General features: G+C 44.1%; 1 protein-coding gene across 1 annotated transcript in view; it reads right to left on the reverse strand.

Moving 5' to 3' along the window:
- The window catches only part of DDX60 (DExD/H-box helicase 60), a 189,553-nt gene that overhangs the window by 98,048 nt on the left and 70,004 nt on the right, over window positions 1-21,501 (reverse strand). Inside the window, exons 14-17 of the mRNA XM_082244137.1 lie at window positions 18,393-18,562; window positions 14,473-14,622; window positions 13,919-14,068; window positions 6,018-6,137 (exon numbers count right to left, since the gene is read on the reverse strand). Of these exons, the coding sequence (XP_082100263.1) occupies window positions 6,018-6,137; window positions 13,919-14,068; window positions 14,473-14,622; window positions 18,393-18,562 (590 nt within the window). The remainder of the gene's footprint in view (window positions 1-6,017; window positions 6,138-13,918; window positions 14,069-14,472; window positions 14,623-18,392; window positions 18,563-21,501) is intronic.

Raw genomic sequence — 21,501 nt, forward strand, 5'->3', positions numbered from 1 at the left:
AAAACATACTATGATTGTTAAAACATGTTTCCTGACAGACTCCATGGCAGCATACGTATCGGGTTTGGGCCCGCCTCCAAACCTACCCATAGGACATCACTCTCATAAATCTTTGCACCTGTTCAGCACACGTGTTCCTTTTTTGTCCTCCTAATGGTTTACATGTATCCTACCTGAAGATGGATCCCAGGAGATGGATGTCTCTACCATTCGGGTATTGAGTTCTCCAATAAGCCCCAGCTGGGGTATGGAGCAGGGGCGAAGATTCTTCTGACGTGCACCTTGGCCAAAAAGCCCAGCTGCTGCGTGTGGCCTGTACCCTAAAGAATCATGAAGTCCAGTGTGTGCTGTATGCTCATCCATCCCTGGTGGCTAGCGGTTCGTTGGTGGTCGTGAGTACCCCTTGCCTGTCATATTTGTTTAACTCCATGGCAGTTTAAGTTTTTATTTCAGCTGGTTTTGTATGTTTTTACCTTATTTCCTGGTGGCTAGGGCTACTGAGCATGTGTAGGCACCTCAGAACGAGGCTTGGTTCTCGCACATGCTCAGTGACGATGTGGAGCATGTGCAGTAGGGTTTTTCGGCGCCGCTTCATGATGTCAGCGGGTGCCATATTTAAAACCCTTCAGGTGTCAGCAGAGTGTGTAGATCATACACTCTGCTGCTGGAAGTCGGTATTTTGCTGTCGGTTTCTCGGTGTGTCTACCTGCGGCATCTGCTGCTGCTCTGCATTTGCCCATACGGTCTTCCTGGTGAGTACCGGCCCCAGGTTTTTGGGAGTTGTTCCCCCTCTCCTCTTTCTTCCTCTCTGATCCCGTTGTCCGGCTCATCCCTGCAGGTCAGCGCCAGATGGAAGCCTCCTCGCCCTCAGCCCGCCCTTAATAGGTATGCGGGGCTTGGGGGTCGGGGTGTGTAGAGAGGGGGGGATTAGGGCATCATTTATGTCCTGGCTCCCTGTTTGTCTTGCTTTGTTCCTTTGTTTTACAGCCCTCCTAGGTCTGAACGGCATTCCTCACGCAAGAGTGAGCATCGCTCAAGTTCTCACCACCGGCACTCCTCCTCGAGATCTGCTCGGAGGTCACAGTCAGTCTCCCATCATCGTGAGAAATCATCTGCCTCAGCGGGCCCCTCACGACGGCCAGATAGAGTGGGCTGTTGGGGTTGTGGTGCACGTGTCCCTGAAAGCAAGTCAATGTGTGACAAATGCTTCTCTCAAGCTGCGGGAGAGAGGAACAATCCAGACCAGCGACTGGAAGCCCTAGTCAAGAGGGTCGTCAAGGATTCCCTGACAGACTTGGGAGTAGGTCGGGCGCAGAGCCCGGAAGTGACTCCTCCAAGCCCTCCCCTTGGAAGACAGCCTAGGGAAGATCCTGAAACCTCTCAACCTAGTCACCTGTCAACTTTCCTGTCAGAGAGTGATTCAGAGGTTGAAGATCCCTGCTTGGGATTTGAGTATGCTCTCGTCCCCTCCTTAGTCAGAGCGGTAAGAGAGACCCTGAATTGGGAAGACTCGGCTGTTTTCTCCGCCAAAACAGAAGAGATTCTTTAAGCAGCTCTGCAAAGAGCGACTCAACTTCCCTTTTCTGGGTGAATTAGGGGATATCATTACTGAAGAATGGAATAAAGTGGAAAGGAAGAATTCCATGCTTTCCAAAATGACCCAGTTATATCCTTTCAAGGAAGAAGATGTAAAATATCTAGAATCTCCTCCCTTGGTGGATGCCGCAGTCATGAGGCTGGTCAAACATGTGACCCTCCCACTAGAGGACACAGCCTCCTTTAAAGATCCTTTGGATAGGAGGATGGATTCTGATCTTAAAAGGCGGTAATAGCCTGCAGGCGGTAATGTCCTGCAAGCCGGCACTGGCCTTAGCCTCATTATCCAAAGCAATGAAGTTGTGGTCTGACTCAGTGGATGAGTCCTTACGGAGCCTTTCTGAGGAGGCTGCCAGAAGTTCCCCGATTCAGGAACTTAAGATGGCTTCATCTTTTCTGGGGGAGGCATCTATTGACCTTATACGTCTGTTGGCCAGGGTTATGCTGTCCTCAGTAATGGCCAAGAGGGCTTTGTGGCTCCGCCCTTGGATGGCTGACCCAGCTTCCAAACAAGTCTGGTGCCGTATTCCTTTTGGAGGCTCCTCCCTCTTTGGGAATAAGCTGGATGAGGCGATAACCAGGGCCACGGGCGGCAGGTCTGGGTTTCTCCCTCAGGATTGACGCCCTCTCAATCCAAGGAAAGGACAACCCAGAAGGTATGTTCCTGACCGTGCCAGGGAAGCATGTACCTATAGGCCTGGCAAAGAATTTGGTCGCAACTGGAGAGCATGACAAACCTCCTCGCGGAAACCTTCTTAGAGTGTCCCCTCCGGTGAACGTGATACGACCAAGTCTTTTTGAGATTGGGCCCGCTCAGGCATGTCGGGTGTGGGCTCGGTTGCTACACTTCCGGCATGTCTGGGCGGCCTCAATCCGAGACTCCTGGACTGGCACAAGTGGACTTTCAGAGAAACTCCAAGATCAAGGTTTCTTCCTACCTCCCTGCCACCCTCAGGAGAGAAGCGCCAGGCACTATTTTCCTACATAGAGTCACTAGTTTCTCAAGGGGCTGTCGTTCCAGGGAATCTATTCCCCTCTTTTCTTGGTTCGCAAGAAAAATGGAACATGGAGGCCAGTCATCGATCTGACCTTTCTAAATCAATTCATCAGAAAGGAAAGATGGAAACTCTTCTTTCTATTCAACAGGCGGTCCAACCTGCGGACTGGATGGTGTCTATAGACTTAAAGGACGCCTATTTCAATGTCCCTGTTGCAGAAGATTTCCAGAAATACCTCCGGTTTTCCATCAATCAATTACACCTTCAGTTCACTTGCCTCCCCTTCGGGCTCTCCACTTCTCCACGAACCTTCTCGAAAGTTTTGCTGGCTGTGCTAGCTCCTCTTGTCCCAAGACAAATCTCAGCTGTTGAAGCACCTGGACCAGGTGGTGTCCACCCTTCAGATGTTTGGGTGGCTGCTAAATCTAAAGTCATCTAATTCCCACCCAGTCTCTCGTTTACCTCGGGGCCTTGTTCAATACACTGACAGCGACAGTGTCCCTTCCGGAGGAGAAAATCACGGTGGTCAGGGACAGGATTCACCTCACCTCCAAGCGCGTCAGTGCTTGAGAATTATCGGGACCATGGTGGCTGTAGCTCCCATGGTAAAGTGGGCCCTATGGAGAATGAGGCCATTCCAAAAAGGCTTTATTCGTCAATGGGACACCTGGCATCTGGATCAGACCATCTTCCTGACCCCGGCCATGAGAGCAAGTCTTCCATGGTGGCTGCAGCGGGAGCATCTTCTGTGCTGTCATTCTCTTGTACAGACCTCATGGGTTGTGATAACATTGGATGCCAGCAGCACAGGTTGGGGGCTCATTGCCTCTCGGAAGTGGCCCAGGGCAAATGGAAATTCCCCTCCCAGGGGATAGTGTCCAACATTCTGGAGCTACGGGCGGCCCTTCAAGCTTTGAAAGCGTTCCCTCACTTGACAAAAGGTCTTCCAGTGATGCTAAGACTGGACAACACCTCAGCAGTCGCATACATAAGGAAGCAAGGAGGGACACGCAGTTGGTCCTTGCTGCGAGAGGTGGAGCCAATTATGGTCTGGGCTCAAAAGAACTTGTCCGACCTGTCAGCAGTGTATGTTCCGGGAGTCCAAGGTGTCCAAGCCGACTTTCTATCTCGTGTGCAGTTGGACAACAACGAGTGGTCTCTCCACGAGGAGGTCTTCGAGTGGATCCTGAGCCTGGGGTTCTCCACAGGGGTAGACCTGTTTGCCTCTCCTCGCAACCGCAGGTTGAAAAAATACTGTGCGAGGTTCAGGGATCCTCAGGCTCTGGGGATGGATGCCCTCACGGATTGTTGGAGGTTCAACAGGGCATATGCCTTTCCCCCAGTTCCCATAATCCTTCACTTTCTCCGGAGACTGAGGTCGGAAGAAGCGGAAATAGTGGCGGTGATTCCATTCTGGCCCAACAGGCCTTGGTTCCCTCTGCTAACACTTCTCAGCGTTCAGGAACCGATTCCGCTGCCTCTCAGGCAAGATCTACTATCTCAAGGCACCTTATTGCATCCTTGTCCAGCCCGGCTGCATCTGAAGGTTTGGCTGTTGAGAGGGGAAGGCTACAAGCCTTAGGGTGCCCTGAAGAGGCCATCTCTACACTTTTGAGTGCCAGACAGAGTTCAACTCATAAAGTGTATGAGAGAATTTGGTCAAGATTTTCCTCGCATCTGGCCACTAGGTTCAACCCTCATTCATCCATCAGGATTCAGGATGTGCTAAGCTTTCTACAGTCTGGTCTAGATCTTCCTCTATCAGTGAGTTCTCTGAGAGTTCAGGTGTCGGCTATTTCAGCTTTTACCGGCATTTCTTGGGCTACCCATACGCTAGTCTGACAATTCTTCAAAGGGGCAATGAGACTCAGGCCCCAGAAGAAGCCAAGGTTTCCCAAGTGGGATCTCCCCTTAGTTCTGGACTTTCTATCACAACAATTACGTGACACAGATGAAACTCTTACCATCAAGGAGTTGACATTGATGACCGTGTTCCTGGTAGCCATTACGTCGACAAAGAGAGTATCTGAAATTGGAGCTTTAGGGGCACAGGAGCCCTTTCTAACCTTCTTTCCAGACAGGGTAGTATTAATCCCTATGCTGGAGGCTAGACCGAAGGTTACTTCAGTTTTTCATGAAAACACTGAAATAGTTCTGCCTACCTTTTAGGCAAGAAGAAGATTCTTCTGTCCATCCGCTGGATGTTGGAAATTGCCTCAAGCAGTATCTGGAAGCTACGGTCTCCTTTCGACAGTCAGATCATTTGTTTGTCACTTTCAGTGGAAAGAACAAGGGTCTTCGGGCTTCTTCAAGATCCATCTCTTCTTGGATCATCCAAACTATCCAATGGGCTTATAGGGCTAAGTGCTTGACCCCTCCAGTGGCGATTACGGCTCATTCAACTCTGAGTGTCTCTACGTCCTGGGCAGTGTCCAGACACGTCTCGCCTGAAGTGATTTGTAGAGCAGCGTCCTGGTCCTCTATAAATACTTTTTTGTCTCGCTATTGTGTTGAGCCGGCGGCTCTTTCTTCTGTTAACTTTGGTTTACAATTCCTGTCTGTTTGACAGAGTAAAATTAAACTTTTGTTCAGCACCTGCCCACCCTTTTGTGTACGGTGAGTTATTTCCCAACACGTATGCTGCCATGGAGACTGTCAGGAAAACTGAAAATTTATATCAAATACTTACCGTAATTTTCCTTTCCTGATGGACTCCATGGCAGCAGGAGTTCCCTCCCCAATTCTGAGGAGGATAGTTACAGAACACGTGTGCTGAACAGGTGCAAAGATTTATGAGTGATGTCCTATGGGTAGGCTTGGAGGCGGGCCAAACCCGATACGTATGCTGCCATGAAGTCCATCAGGAAAGGAAAATTACGGTAAGTATTTGATATAAATTTTCCGTTTTGTTGTGTCAGCAAACTCTGCCATGCAGTGAATATACAAATTGGATTATAAAAAAAAAAAATCTGTTTTAGGTAAATTCCCATTTAAAGCTATTCTACCCCAAAAAATTAGGCATAGCTCCCACTGTCCCTCATTTGAACTGACTGTTCATCTTAAGAGACCAATTCCCTAATGTATTGACCTCTATACAAATTGTACTATTTTACTCTGAAGTGTTATGCTTCACTAAATGTTTTATCCAACCTCTGTACTTGTTATTCTGAAAAGCCAATATAAAAGGAAAAATAGAGTTCAAATCTTGTTTGGTTTAGCCAGTCATTTTCTGTCATATTACATCTTTGTGATCCATGTGAGGTTATATCAGGGACATGCCCTTTGCCTACAAACTGTATGGGAAAAGGCATTACCCTATAATTTCAGAAAATTGGGAGGTATGGTTTAAGTACCACAATGTTAATCCATCTGTAATGAAGTACTTTTTCGCGTGTCTTTCTATAATAATAAAAAGATACCAACCTGGCAGTTCAGTGTGTCACATCGATAATCTCTTGTGAAAACCCCACATAATGCAAGTCCTTTTGGTAGATCTTTGGTGAACTGATTCATTACTGTGGCCACTACTTGATTTACAAGAGCCTAGAATGTAAAATAAACAATGTGTCATATAATTCTGTAGGTCAATTATTTTCAAATTTGTTAAATGTTTTCGTATACTTTTTTTTTTTTTTTTTAAACATTTTATTGAAAATTTTTATAGGCATACAGGGAAGGTCACATTGAATGCGTATACAAAATTTAGAGAAAACCAAAATGCAGTTTAAACGAACCTCAGTAGTTGTAGCAATAACACGTGACAAGCGGCACATAGTCAACAACAAAGAACCTATTGAAACGTATAAAAGAGGCACATGAGCTAGTCCAGAAAGTCAAGGCAATATGAGCAATAGGGAAAGCGTTTGAGTAACAAGAAGGGTTCGGACTGATAGGGAATGCACGCCCTGAAGGCAAAAGGCACTGTGGGATCCCTTGGCGGTATGAGAGAGAAATGCGGTCCATTCGATGGAAACTTAGGAGGCCCCTGGGTACACGAACGGGGGGGGGGGCAGACACCCCCAAGGAGAACACACTGTGTCCGCGGTCAACGAACGTGCGCCCGAGAGGGGCTGTGAGAGGACCATGCTCGGAGATAGAGGGAACATGGGGATCAAGCAGAAGGGAATGTTGGAGAGGGTGGATAATTGGTAGGTGCATGTGGACTACTAGGTCGTCCACAATATTTTAGTGGATGGGGGGAGAGATAAGAGGGTAGAACAAAAGGGGTGGGAGTGTGGCGATGAGACAGGAACAGGAGGGGTGATTAAGGAGGAGAGAAGAAAGCAGGGTGAAGGAGAAAAAGAAAGAGAGAAAAAAAAAAGGGGGGGGTATAAAAACGGAAGATCCCGTCACATCTACGACTGAAAGAGGGAGAAAGCTACCAGTTAGCCTGCCGTGCCTAGTAGTTTACTATATTCGGAGGAGAAGGAGAAGTGTAGCCAAGTGGCCCAGGTGGTGTAAAATTTGTCAGGGGAGTTGTGGACTTGATGGTTCAGGTCTTCCATCTCCGCTATCCTACCCACTCTGCGGAGCCAGTCCGCTACAGTGGGAGGATGGGGCGACAACCAGCGTCATGGAACGCTAATTCTCGCTGCGTTGATGAGATGGAGAGTCAATGATTTCTTGTATGCTTTTTGTGGGATGGGCGTATGGTGGAGGAGGTACTGAGCCGGGGAAAAGGCTGGGGAGTAGGTGGTGATGTGTTTAATAAGAGAGTGGACCTCCTGCCAGAAGGGTTTTATAAGAGGGCAGTCCCACCAGATGTGAAGCAGAGTACCGGTGTGAGTGTTGCACCTCCAGCACATAGGAGATGTGTCCGACGAAAATTTGTGCAAAATATCAGGGGTCCTGTACCATTTAGAGAAGATCTTAAAACCACTTTCTTGCACATACACATTCCTGGAGCCCTTGTGCATGTGGGTGAAGATCCTATTTCGTATACATTTTTTATAATCAGTTATATGCAAGCCATAATCTGCACAAGAAAGCATCACACTGAATTGCCATTTTATTATTCTTACTGTGTGTATATATATATATATATATATATATATATATATATATATTAAGAATCTCCCAAAAGTGAGTACACTCCTCACATTTTTGTAAATGTTTTATCTTTTCATGTGACAACACTGTAGAAATTAAAATGTAAAGTAATAAGTGTACAGCTTGTATAACAGTTTCAATTTGCTGTTCCCTCAAAATAACTCAACACACAGCCATTAATGTCAAAACAGCTGGCAACAAAAGTGAGTACACACCTAAGTGAAAATGTCCAAATTGGGGCCAATTAGCCATTTTCCCTCCCCGGTGTCATGTGACTCGTTAGTGTTACAAGGTCTCAGGTGTGAATGAGGAGCAGGTGTAGTAAATTTGGTGTTATCACTCTCACTCTCTCATACTGGTAACTGGAAGTTCAACATGGCACCTCACGGCAAAGAACTCTCTGAGGATCTGAAAAAAATAATTTTTGCTCTACGTACAGATGGCCTAGGCTATAAGAAGATTGCCAAGACCCTGAAACTGAGCTGCAGCACGGTGGCCAAAACCATACAGCGGTTTAACAGGACAGGTTCCACTCAGAACAGGCCTTGCCATGGTCGACCAAAGTGGTTGAGGGCACATGCTCAGTGTCACATCTAGAGGTTGTCTTTGGGAAAAAGATGTATGAGTGCTGCCAGCATTGCTGCAGAGGTTGAAGGGGTGGGGGGTCAGCCTGTCAGTGCTTAGACTATACGCCACACACTGCATCAAATTTTTCTGCATGGTTGTCGTCCCAGAAAGAAAAGATGATGCACAAGAAAGCCCGCAAACAGTTTGCTAAAGACAAGCAGACTAAGGACATGGATTACTGGAACAATTTCCTGTGGTCTGATGAGACCAAGGTAAACCTATTTGGTGTCAAGCGTGTGGGTCGACAACCAAGTGAGGAGTACAAATACAAGTTTGTCTTGCCTACAGTCAAGCATGATGGTGGGAGTGTCATGGTCAAGGACTGCATGAGTGCTGCGGGTATTGGGGAGCTATAGTTCATTGAGGGAACCACGAATGCCAACATGTACTGTGACATACTAAAGCAGAGCATGATCCCCTCCCCTCAGAGACTGAGCCAAAGGGCAGTATTCCAACATGATAACGACCCCAAACACACCTCCAAGACGACCCCTGCCTTGCTAAAGGTGATGGACTGGCCAAGCATGTCCATCACCAGACCTAAACCCTATTGAGCATCTGTTGGGGATCCTCAAAGGGAGGGTGGAGGATCACAAGGTCTCTTACATCCACCTGCTTTGTGATGTCGTCATGGAGGAATGGAAAAGGACTCCAGCGGCAACCTGTGAAGCTCTGGTGAACTCCATGCCCAAGAGGGTTAAAGCAGTGCTGGAAAATAATAGTGGCCACACAAAATATTGACACTTTGGGCCCATATTGGACATTTTAACTTAGGGGTGTACTCACTTTTGTTGCCAGCAGTTTAGACATTAATAGCTGTGTGTTGAGTTGTTTTTAGGGGATAGCAAATGTACACTGTTATACAAGCTGTACACTCACTACTTTACATTGTAGAAAAGAGTCATTTCTTCAGTGTTGTCACATGAAAGATATAATAAAATCTTTACAAAAATGTGAGGGGTGTACTCACTTTTGTGACATACTGTAAATACAGTGAAGAGGAAATACAGGAATCTCCCATGCAAAAAGTTCACAAGCAATCACATACATTTCCACCAATAAATCAAAATCCCTCATTAGCATTATTTGTAAAGCAAACAACCAAGGACACTAAAATCACTCCATAATAATGGGAAAATAACAATCAAACCATCAGATAAAGCGGGAAATATTGTCCTAATGGACAATGAGAGATACACAAACATGTCTCAAAAGATCTTAAAAATGGAAAATGCTTAAACAAGATCCAGTTAGCATTGATTGACACACTTCACCAAGAAATTTTTTTTTTAAATTGGTGGATGCAGCAATCAATGAGGGAATAATTTCCAGTGAACTATGGGAGTACTGTGCATACGTACGAAACATCCTTGTACACCTACATTTTATGCACTCCCAAAAGCCCATAAGATATGATTAATCCCCCAGGGAGACCAATTGTCTCTTGAAGGGGATGTATCTCGAAGGGGGTGAGCCAAGTAATTGATGCACACTTGAGACCTCATGTCACAAGTTTGGCATCACACACAAAAGACACAATACAGTACATCTTCTACAAATGCTAGATGACATAGAGATACTGGAAACAGTTTTCTTAGTAACCATAGATGTGGAATCACTGTACAACAGTATTCCACATGACAAAGGACTCTCTGCAGTTAGATATGTTCTATGCCAACACAGCATGGAGGACTGGAAGTTCAATTAATTTATCCTACAAATGCTTGAATATATATTGTATCACAATGTGTTTTCATTTAAAGGACCCCACTACCTCCAGGTATGTGACTTAGCGATTGGGACTAGCTGTGCCCCGTCCTACGCCAACCTATACCTGAGGGTGTGGGAACAGGATTTCCTGTCCAGCGATGACTTGTCTATTTAAACCTGCCACATTTTGATGTGGCAGAGGTACATAGACAATATTTTTACTGTTTGGACAGGTTCAGAACACCTACTCAAGGAATGTTTAGACAAAATGAACCAAAATGATTGGAATCTGTTTTTTACAATGACGCATGATCAAAAACAGGTAACGTTTTTGGATAGCTACATCCGTAAGGATTCAATTGGACGACACAGCAGCAAGCTATACAGAAAGGAGACGGCAGGTAACACTTTGTTGCAAGCCAATAGCTTCCACCCACAATTGCTTAAAAACAAAATTCCTTTTAGCCAATTTCTGCATATTAGACGGAAGAGGTATACCATGTGGAGGCACTCAATGCCCAAAGGGGTCCTTGTGTGCAACATGACGGTGAAGTTGTTTGGCTTAACACTATAGGGGAGCCGTTAATATGTTTAATATGTTTTACTTAAAGTAAGTGTATGGAGAAGAGATGCATTCATTTCAATGTATAAGAAACAGATATGAATGTAATGTTGGTTGTCTGTCTATACTTACAGAGTGGTAAAAAACTTCATTGAAGAAGACTGTTTTGAATGTTGAAACGTGTTGAAATCCTAGCATTCTGTAGCATTCACCACAAAAAGAAAGTGTCGCATGAATGAAGGATCCCAACAAATAACTGGAATTACCACTATGGGCTAAGTTATGCTTTATTGTATGAAATGAGCTGGAAATAGCTCTGCCGTATTTGATCGAGCCCTTAATGTTCCAACACATTGACCAAGTGTGTTGAAAATATAATGTTTTTGGCATTTTAAATTGTGACATCCCCCTTTGTGGGGATATGTTCTCTTTCCTTTTATATGGAATTGAACAAATGTAAACCTTTTTAATAGTACTTTTTTCCTTTGAAATGAATTGCCTACACAATCCCAAACAAAAGAGGATATAAGCCTTGATAGAATTAGGCTGTGGCCCACCAAAACGGAAAATAAAATGCTTCATGCATCACCTGACTTCTTGAATTACCTCTAAGTGACCTGTAACAAGCCTCTTCTGTATTATTTCCTTTGGAGTGCACCAAGGACTGTGACTGTAACATATGCAGAGACCTCATTATATTTTTATGCAGTCCTAACAGAATAATGTATACTGTATGTTTAAGGTCCTTTTTTTTTTACAAGGAAGTGGTCAAGTTACTGGGGCCCATCATAAGTGTTAACAATATTGTTGGCTATTATTTGTACAAGTACAAACTGAGAAGCATACCTGTTAATTACCTAAAGTGTAACTAAATTTAACTTTTAAAATCTGTGAGTAGGCAGGTTTTTTTATTGCAGATGATTTGCAATGGCTCTACTGCAATAAAATAAACCTACCTGCCTGCTCACAGTCCTGGAATGTAAACTGAGTTGAGCATGTGCAGCTCAGTTTACATTTGGGCACAGTGCCTGTGTGCCAGGATGACTACATTCCTGCACATATGGGGAAGTGATGTCATCCTGCACCACCAAATCAAGATGACAGAAAACCGGCACCTGGAAGAATCTGAGGAGAAGATCCCTGCATCAGCAAGGAATCTCCCAGGCTTTAGCACCAATAAAGCGAAAGTGAGAATCAATGAGATTAGTACCACTTTAATACTTACTCAATATGTACACTTTGTTAAACTTTTTGTGACCATATTTTTTTAAAGCTTAGATGCCCAGTTAAGCGGCATCAGTATGCATCAGTTAACTTGAGAATAACTGAATGACTAATTTTTCATTTGGTCCTAGAACTGGAAACATACAGTACAGTTGCATATTCCTTGCTCTCTATTGCAAGGTCTTATTAACATTCCCATGGCAAGGGGCATTTTACATTTGGACTATGTGTAAAAATCATAGTTTTTTTGCTAGAAAATTACTTAGAACCCCCAAACATTATATATGTTTTTAGCAGAAACCCTAGGGAATAAAATGATGGTAGTGGCAACTTTTTATGTCACGCGGTATTTGCGCAGCCATTTTTCAAACGCAATTTTTTTTTGGAAAATAAAACGTTGTATTAATTAAAAAAAAAAAAAAAAAACACTAAAGTTAGCCTGATTTTTTTGTATAATGTGAAAGATGATATTACGGCAAGTAAATATATACCTAACATGTCACGCTTTAAAATTGCGCACACTCGTGGAATGGTGCCAGACTTCAGTACGTAAAAATCTCCATAGGCAACGCTTTAAAAATGTTTACAGTTTACTAGAGTTACAGAGGAGGCCTTGGGCTAGAATAATTGCTCTCACTCGTTTGCGGTGATACCTCACAGGTGGGATTTAAATGCTGTTTACATATGCGGGAGCGACGTATGTATATGTTCGCTTCTGCGTGCGAGCACGGGGGGGGGGACGCTTTAGTTTTTTTTTGTTAATTTTTTTAACTCTTTCCCTTTAGATTTTGATCACTTTTATTCCTAGTACACGTAATGTAAACATCCCTTGTAATATGAATAGGGCATGACAGGTACTCTTTACATCGAGGTTTATAAGTCCCCATATCTCGACTCTAGACTGGCAGGCCTGAAATAAAAAAAGTTAAAAATAATCTCTTCTTTCCAGCTGAGGAAACAGCAGTGTTTATATCTGCTGAGGCTGGACATGACGTCATGACATCACGCCTGGCCTTCGAAGGTCATAGAAATGCCCGGGGACTATCTGGTCCTCCATCAGCTATATGGTAAATAGCCGCCGGATGATTCATTCTCCGGCTCTCTGATCGCACAAGCGATCCAATAGAAGCACCGGAGGGTGGCAGGAGGGGGGACTTGTAAAAACAATCAAGCGGCTGAACAGCTGCTATGATTGTTTTCATATGACAGGGAATCGCTGGCTGAAAAATAAGATATCTGAATGATGCCAACCACTTAAACTCCAGGAAGTGAAGTCCACCTAAGGAGAAGTGGTTAAAGAACATATGACAAGCACACTAACATTTGTATTTTATATGTAAAAATGGCCCTGCTCATAAGCAGGGTATTATGTAATTTTAAGGCATTGGATTAGGTAAACAGATCGTCAAAAATGAAAATAAAAAATACATTCAAATCATAGGCTAAATAAATTAATTTTAATTTAATTAAACAAAATCAGTTATAAATCAATAGCTATGTTAAAAGCCTCAGATGGAGATGGTTGCCACAATGCTGTATCTTGGCCTAGGCCAACAAGGCCCAGGCCTAGGGGCAGCACTTTGCTGGGGGGGGGCAGCAAAAAAGCTGATGGAGCTGCACTGATATGCTGCCCTGATGGGCACTAATAGAATGCACTGATAGCCACTGATGAGGCAGGACTGATAAGCTACACTGATAGGGCTGCACTGATAAGGCAGCACTGATGGCCACTGATATGATGTACTGGTGGCCACTGATGGGGCTGTACTGAAGTCCACTGATGAGGCTGCACTGATATGCTGCACTGATGAGGCTTCACTGATGGGCACTGATAGACTATGGTTGTGGTCTGTGGTTTACAGATGACAGGGCGGGTCATAAACAGGAAAGGGTGTGGCCTTTCCAGGACAGGGTGGGTCATATTTAAATTAGGGGTGCCCAAGTTTAATCAGGCCTAGGGCAGCACAAAACCTAAATACTCCACTGGGTTGCCATTATGCAGTTGCAGGAATACATACTAATTCCATTAATGAAGTTACCCACAGTAATGTCAAACAGGATGTATTACAGGAGTGGAAGAATGGTGGCATCCACTTGTGGTTGTTTACTTACACTGCTTTTTGACGGGTTTCTTTTAGGTGCCAAACCTTACCTTAGTAGGAGCAACGTAGACCACAACTCCATCATTGCTTTCAGTCAACACTTTCTCCATGCAGTAGTAAGAGGCATAGGTTTTTCCTGAAGAGGTGGGAGCCACTATCACAGCAGATTCATTATTGTCCACCACATCAAGGAGTTCCCTCTGAGCCAAGAAAATTATATTAACAGTTGTCTCTCTAATTCAGATAAATATACTTCTGCAGTAGCCTTTTACCAGTGTAATGGCCACACACAGATTCCTAAAGTGCAATAAGTTTTTATGTAAGAAAATGCTTTGCCCTGAAAAATTATGTTGATCCTCTCTGGAGTTATACAAGATTGCTAACCATTGAGATAACAGAAGTCACATTTTCACTTCCTTTAAAACCCTGAAAAATATGAACTCTAATGCTTTACTCTTGAATGCAAATCTGGCAATCTGAGGACCCCAAATACAGATAATAAGAACATTCTGCTCTAAATTATTTCTGCTCTAAATATTTAAACATACAAATGAAATTAGTTTAAGAAAGGTTTTAGCCATTTAGCAGGATATTTTAAACCTACCTGCCAAGTATCTGGTATAAAATGCTGAACCCTTGGATCTGGATCTGTCCTCTCATCTTTCTTTAAATATGGACCCATATACTGCATCTGGAAACGAGATGACCCAACTCCAACTGCATACTTACTCTCTGTACTTTCAGACCTGGTTACCTGAAATTGCAACCCAGATGTACATAAAAAACACATCTTTTTTTTTCTACTATTTTCACTATTTAAGAAAAGCCATATACCAGAATAAAGGCTATCGTTTTGCAGTCTCCGAAAGACACATCAGGATTAATTTATTAAAGGAGCAGAGGCTGTTAATGTTGAAATGTGTATGTTCACTACACAATGTAAATGATAGTAAATAATGTAAACCTGTGTTTACTTTGAATATTCAATCACTTGCAGGGCAATTTAAAAAAAAAATGGATTTTTACTAGCAAGGTTAATTATAAAGTGATTGTAAAGTCACCTGTTTTTATGATCACCTGCTCCGTGCAATTGTATTGCAAACAGCAGTCCTTTACCTCCTCTGGTATCCTCTGCCGGCACTCCCTGCCCCTTCTTCTTACGAGTGCCCCCTCAGCACAATGTCTTCTTAGGGGGCACCTGCGCAGGTGCACTCCCGAGCCGTGCTGTGTGCATCCATAGACACACACAGTGCACTTCCCCCACTGCCTCCTCACAGAATTTGTCTGACAGCAGCAGGAGTCTATGGCTCCCGTTGCTCTCAGTGTCTCCCATGAAATCTGGAACAGAAGGAACAGTGATTCAGCCAGGGGAGCCAGGTAAGTGTTTAGGGACGTGGGGGAGAGGAAACAGGTAGTGGGCGTTTTTAACTTCATGCATAGAATGCATTAGGGTAAAAAAAGCTTAGGCATTAGAACCACTTAAAGTTAATGCAGCTTCATCTTATTTACTAATAAATTAATCCCAGATGATAAGTGACATGAAATTGCCATCATCCCATATAGTCAATACAAAAAAATAACACTAAAAAGTGTTGTTCTCCTCTAAAAAAGGGGGGGATTTTTAAGGCAATGAAAAAAATATAGAAAAAACAAATACATAGCAACAATGTAAAAAACTATGAAAGTTTATTGAATACAATTAGGATAAAAAAATGACAATGGAGTCAAACTGGAAGTAATTCCTAACATCCTGATCCTAAATCCCATGGCCAAGAATGGAAGAAACCACAATTGGTCATGGATGACAAAAGGCCACAATGGATGAATACAATGAAACAGTGGAAAAGAATAAGAGGAAACAAGGGATGCACCACTCCCGCCCTGGGATGACAACCCTAGGGGAGGGAGAATATTGAATCCAACGCGCTTCAAACTGGTTATTGAACTTCTAAGTTCTGATCTTCATCAGGGATATAAAGATTAGTGATCCCTTTTTTTTCCTTCCAAGTCTTCCTGTTCTCAATTATTTTGATGTATATCTGCAAAAATCCAAAAATCTTTAAAATGGCTGATGGCCAAGAGAGGAGAAGGCGAAGCCCAGAGGCTAAACCGGATATCCCGTCTGGTAGGAATGTCTGCCCGTCCAGTAGGGTCACGGGGTGTGGATAGACAAAAGTACCCCCTAAAGTGTGGTGCAAAGGAAAGGGTCCCCAATAATGAAGCGTCAGGTCCAAAATGTAGCAGGCTTCCCATAAGCAAAGAATATCACAGAGTCCCTAGTGACTCTAAGCTGTACACATAATGTGATACAGTCTGCATGCACGAAATCCCCTTTCCGCCTCCTTTAACATGGGAGAGCGGAGGGTAATGGCGCCAACGCGCGACATCTTATTTACTAAGCTAAGTGAACATTTTCTATTTCATTTAGTGAATCACCTCTATGGTTTCAACTTATATTATGTACTTTTTGCAGAACTAAAAAGTTAAAGTTTGTCAAATACGATTAAAAATGTGTGTGCCGCAACATAATACAAATTTTTTTAATGTAAGTGGAACTTCAAAGTGATTGTAAAGTCTAGTTTTTTTTTTTTAAATAACAAACATGTTACTTACCTCCTCTGTGCAGTTGGTTTTACACAGAGCAGCCTGGATCCTCCTCTTCTCGGGTCCTTCGTTGCTGTTCCTAGCCCTTCCCTTTTGTCGAGTGCCCGCACAGCAACCAGCTTTCTATGGAGGCACCCGAGCCGAGCTGCAGCTCCGAGTGTCTATTCAGATATAAAGCTGTGGTTTGGCCCCGCCCTATGGTTTGGCTCTCTTGATTGGCTAACTGACTTTGATTGACAGCCAAGGGAGCCAATGGTGCAACGGATGTGTCTCAGCCATTCAGGAGGGGGAGTCCCTAACGGGTGAGAAACTGGTGGACATCGCTGGACAGAGATGGGGCTCAGGTAAAGTATTAGGGGGTGCTGGGGAGGCTGCTTCACACAGAAGGCTTTTTATCTTAATGGCATAAAGATAAAAAAACCTTCTGACTTTACAACTCTTTAAGCAGGAAAAAAAAACATTTCACAAACAGACAGGATTGTAATGCAGAAGAGACATCCACATTTTGGACATGCCGAGATGAACGCACACCTGCGCATACACAGGAGTGACTTCATATCAGAAGAGGACCATAGAAAGTGGGCAAGGATCCGTACCGGAAGCCGATCTAGACAAAGATGACCACAGCCAGCAGAGAGCTCTAGGATACTGTAGTGCTGAAGAGAAGGTAGGTATAGCTCTGCTTTAACCTCTTCAATACCGGGCACTTTTCCCCCTTCCCGCCCAGGCCAATTTATAGCTTTTAGCGCTGTTGCATTTTTAATGACAATTGCGCAGTTATGCAACATTGTACCAAATTTATGTCATTTTTTTTACCACAAATAGAGCTTTCTTTTGGTGGTATTTGATCACCGCAAGGTTTTTTCTTTTTTGCTAAACAAATAAAAAAATGACCGAAAAGTTTGAAAAAAAAAAAGTTTTTTTTTTGTTTATGTTATAAAATTTTGTAAATAGATATGTTTTTTCCTGGACTGATGAGCACTGATGAGGCTGCACTGACAGGCACTGATGAGGAGGCACTGATGGGGTGGCACTGATGAGGTGGCACTAATATGCGGCACTGATAGGTAGCACTGATATGCAGCATTGGTGGGCACTGATAGGCGGCACTGCTGGGCACTGATAGGCAGCATTGATGGGCACTGATAGGCAGCACTGATGGGCACTGATAGGCGGCACTGATGGGCACTGATAGATGGCACTGATGGGCACTGATCGGCACTGATGGGCGGCATTCATGGGTACTAATAGGTGGCACTGGTGGGCAATAATGGGCACTGGTGGGCGGCACTGATAGATGGCAATGATGGGCACTGGTGGGCAGCACTGATGGGGAGGGCACTGACGGGCTCCCTGAGCCCTGATTACCATCCCTGGTGGCCATGGTGGGCATCCCTGGGGTCATGAGTGGGCATCCCTGGTGGTTCTAGTGGCAACTCCCCCCAAGGGTCTGCACTGGTAATCAATGCTCTGATTACCAGTGCAGACCCCACCCCCCGTCAGGAGAGCCGCAGATCGGCTCTCCTCTACTCGTGCCTGTCAAGCACGAACTGAAGAAAGCCGATCAACGGCACTTCCTATTTACTACGTGACCAGCTGTAATTGGACACAGCTAGTCACATGGTAAAGAGCCTACGTCAGAGTGACACGCCGCATCACAGATCGCCGCTCTGCGCACCCCCTGGGGGCACGCAGAGCGCATTATCCTGCCGCCATCATATGACGTCCAGTCAGGATAATGTAACCACCTTCCCGCCATCATTTGTCTATATGGCGGGTGCAAAGTGGTTAAAGGATACGTCTAGGCAAAGCATAACTAACGCTAAACCTACTCTGTGCCACATTCTAAACCTAATTTATCTAACCCTGTAAAGCAAAAGTCGCTATTTACATCTTAACTTGCATAAGACATTGAATTACCTGTAGGTAATGCAGTTGTCTGGTTAGGTTTTCAAATCCTAAGTGAATAAGAAAAGGAGACACCTTTTTTTGCTCTTCACCTTGTGACATATCCTGGTTATCATTAACAATTGCCTGTATCAGCTTCATCATTTCCACAACAATTCTCTGATCTCTTGTTTCTTTATCTGCTGTAAATAAGCAAAACAACAAAAACAAACATAGTATTAAAAAAAAAAACAGTATTGTATAATTTTATTTGATTAACATTGTTGTCCATGTGTCTTGTACAACAGGCATTAGAACAGTTTTGATACCCGAAGAGAATAATAGGAGTCCAGTCTTTGTAACACAACATTGCAGCAGTGCACTAGGAATTTTAGAAGCTAAAATTAACCACTTCTGGACCAAGCCCATTTCTGCCACATGTTGTTTACAAGTTAAAATCAGTATTTTTTGCTAGAAAATTACTTAGAACCCCCAAACATTATATATATATATATATATATATATATATATATATATATATATATTTAGCAAAGACTCTGGAGAATAAAATGGTGGTCATTGCAATATTTTTTGTCACGCTGTATTTGCGCAGCGGTCTTTCAAACGCCATATTTTTGGGAAAAAATAAATTTCACTGCATTTAAAAAAAACTGAACAGTAAAGTTAGCCCATTTTTTTTGTATATTGTGAAGGATGATGTCACGCTGAGTAAATAGATACCTAACATGTTACGGTTTAAAATTGAGCACACCCGCGGAATGTCGACGAACTACGGTCAATAAAAATCTCCATAAGCGACGCTTTAAACATTTTTAACAGTTACCAGTTTGGAGTTACAGAGTAGCTCTTTTTTTTTTTAATTATTGCTCTCCCTCTGGCAACCGCGGCGATACCTCTCATGTGTGGTTTCAACAGTGCTTTCATTTGTGGGAGCGACTTCCATATACGTTTTCTTTTGTGCGCAAGCTCGCGGCGACGGGGGCGCTTTAAATTTTTTTTTCCCTATTTATTTTATTACATTTTTTCAATTTTAGAACAGGTTTTTCCCAAAAAAAAAAAATCTGATCACTTTTATTGCTGTCACAAGCAACATAAACATCCCTTGTGACAGTAATAGGCAGTGACAGGTACTCTTTATGGAGGGATCGGGCTACTAAAAGACCCTAGACCCCTCCATTGCACTTCAATGTATTCAAAATACTGAAAATGTCATTTTTGAATACTGTCACTCTTTAAAATTCCACACCTTTAGCCACAGAGTAACCCGAATGTGACGTCATGAACGTCGCTTCCGGGTTACATTTTCGGAGACCTGATCGAAGCCGAATCCGGCTTCATTCGGGACTCCAACCAGCCAGCGGAGTTGCTGGGTGGTTGCTTGGGTCTCCCGGTGGGACAGGAGACCCGGGCAGAGCCGTGGGAGGGGGGGCATCCCCTCCTGCTCGCTGAAGTAACAACCGAGTGGCTTCCAAGCCCCATTGGCCATTATCACCTGAAAGTTGATCGCCAGCTCTAAAAAATGGTACCGGGATGATGCCTCTAGCTGCAGGCATCACCCCGGTACAACCACTTCTTGCAGCCGACATAGGGCTACGTCGATTTGCGGGAAGTGGTTAAGTGTGAAAAAAGTTTCTCCCATACCCCTTAAGCCTCATACACACGCTGAGAATATCGGCTGAATGATCATTTAATTTTTTATTTTTTTTGCATGCTAGTCTCATATCAAAAATGAAGATGGTACTTAACTTACAAAAATTCTCGTAGGAACTGATGTAATGTGTTATATTGTATTGTAATATTTTCTTTCGTTTCCAAGCATGCGCAGTATAGTAATTTTATCAGTTGACCTCCAGGTATATAATCAAGAAAGCCATGAATAAAATGATTATAAGGTATTTATACGTTCAGTGTTACTGTATTGAGCAAGAGGGCTCTGCTTGTGCTTGCCAAAGTGGACTTTCTTTCTAAATAGTGGTGAGGGGTTTAAATTATATTCTACTGCTACTAAAAGCCACCAAAGTACATGTGGCTCAGAATCATACTTTCTCTTACGTCCTCCGACAGTCGCCGCCTCTTCATATTCGTCACATATGGGGTATTAGACTTTGCTCCGAAGGAGTAGCTAGGCAACAGAATATGTTAACATTAAAGCTTTTAACATATCCCACCCTCAAGGGGTGGTCCCCTCAGTCAATACCCTCCTACTTCCTGCAACCATATCTCAGTTTCAATGTCTAGCTTGTCAGGAGTGGCTGGCTCTCTCTGTGCTGGGGCTTTGTGCCCCAGACTCTTTCTTCTTTTTTGATTTTTTGTTTGAGTTTTCTCTCTACCTTTACTTAGCTGTTCTTTTGTCAGCATTAGTTAGTTCTTCGGATGAAGAGGATCATGCGGGCTGGGTCTCGGGCTGATCCCCCTGGTCGCAGGTCGTGGGTCAGTGGCTTCCCAGCCTGCCATCGAGCGTTCAGCCAGGTAACGCTCCTGGCACAGTGAACGACCCATCCCTGTTCGGTGCAGGGATGATTGGTGAGGTGGCTACCTCACTGGACGCTGTGCGGTTTCTTAACCCCCATTCTGTGCGTCTTGTATGCGACTCTCCCTGCCTCATGTGCAGCGGCTTGTTCGCCTGTGCGGGTCCCCCAAGCCACTGTGAGGTAAGTGTATCTATGTGGGGACCTGTCTGTCTGGGGGGGTGTCAGTCTGGGACTGTGTAACCTGCCTCTATTCACACTGTTTGTCTCCCTATCTCTCGGCTGCATGCTGTGGGCTGCAAGGGGGGGGGGGGAGCTGTGTGACACTGTGTGTGTCAGCCTTGTCAGTGTGAGAAGCTGTGTGCTGTGGGGCATGTTTTGTGGCATGTTTGGGCATTATACAGCGATCGCTGCGGCGAACTGACATGTTTTTTTATACATGGATGACATGTGTGCATTACTGTACTGTGGAGCGGCGGTTTCGGCGCTAAATGGCGCCATTTTGCCTACACTCGCTCCGGCCGCATGTTCTACATGCATGGCGGCCATTTTCTTGTAGCCTCCCATAGGCTTTGATAGAGCGCCCTGGCAGCATCACTTCCTCTTCTCCAGGGACACGAGGCAGCAGCAGCGGCGAGGGTCTCCTCAGGTTA

The sequence above is a fragment of the Pelophylax lessonae genome (genome assembly GCF_965119305.1).
Source record: "Pelophylax lessonae genome assembly, chromosome: 1".
In the NCBI taxonomy this organism is placed as follows: domain Eukaryota; kingdom Metazoa; phylum Chordata; class Amphibia; order Anura; family Ranidae; genus Pelophylax; species Pelophylax lessonae.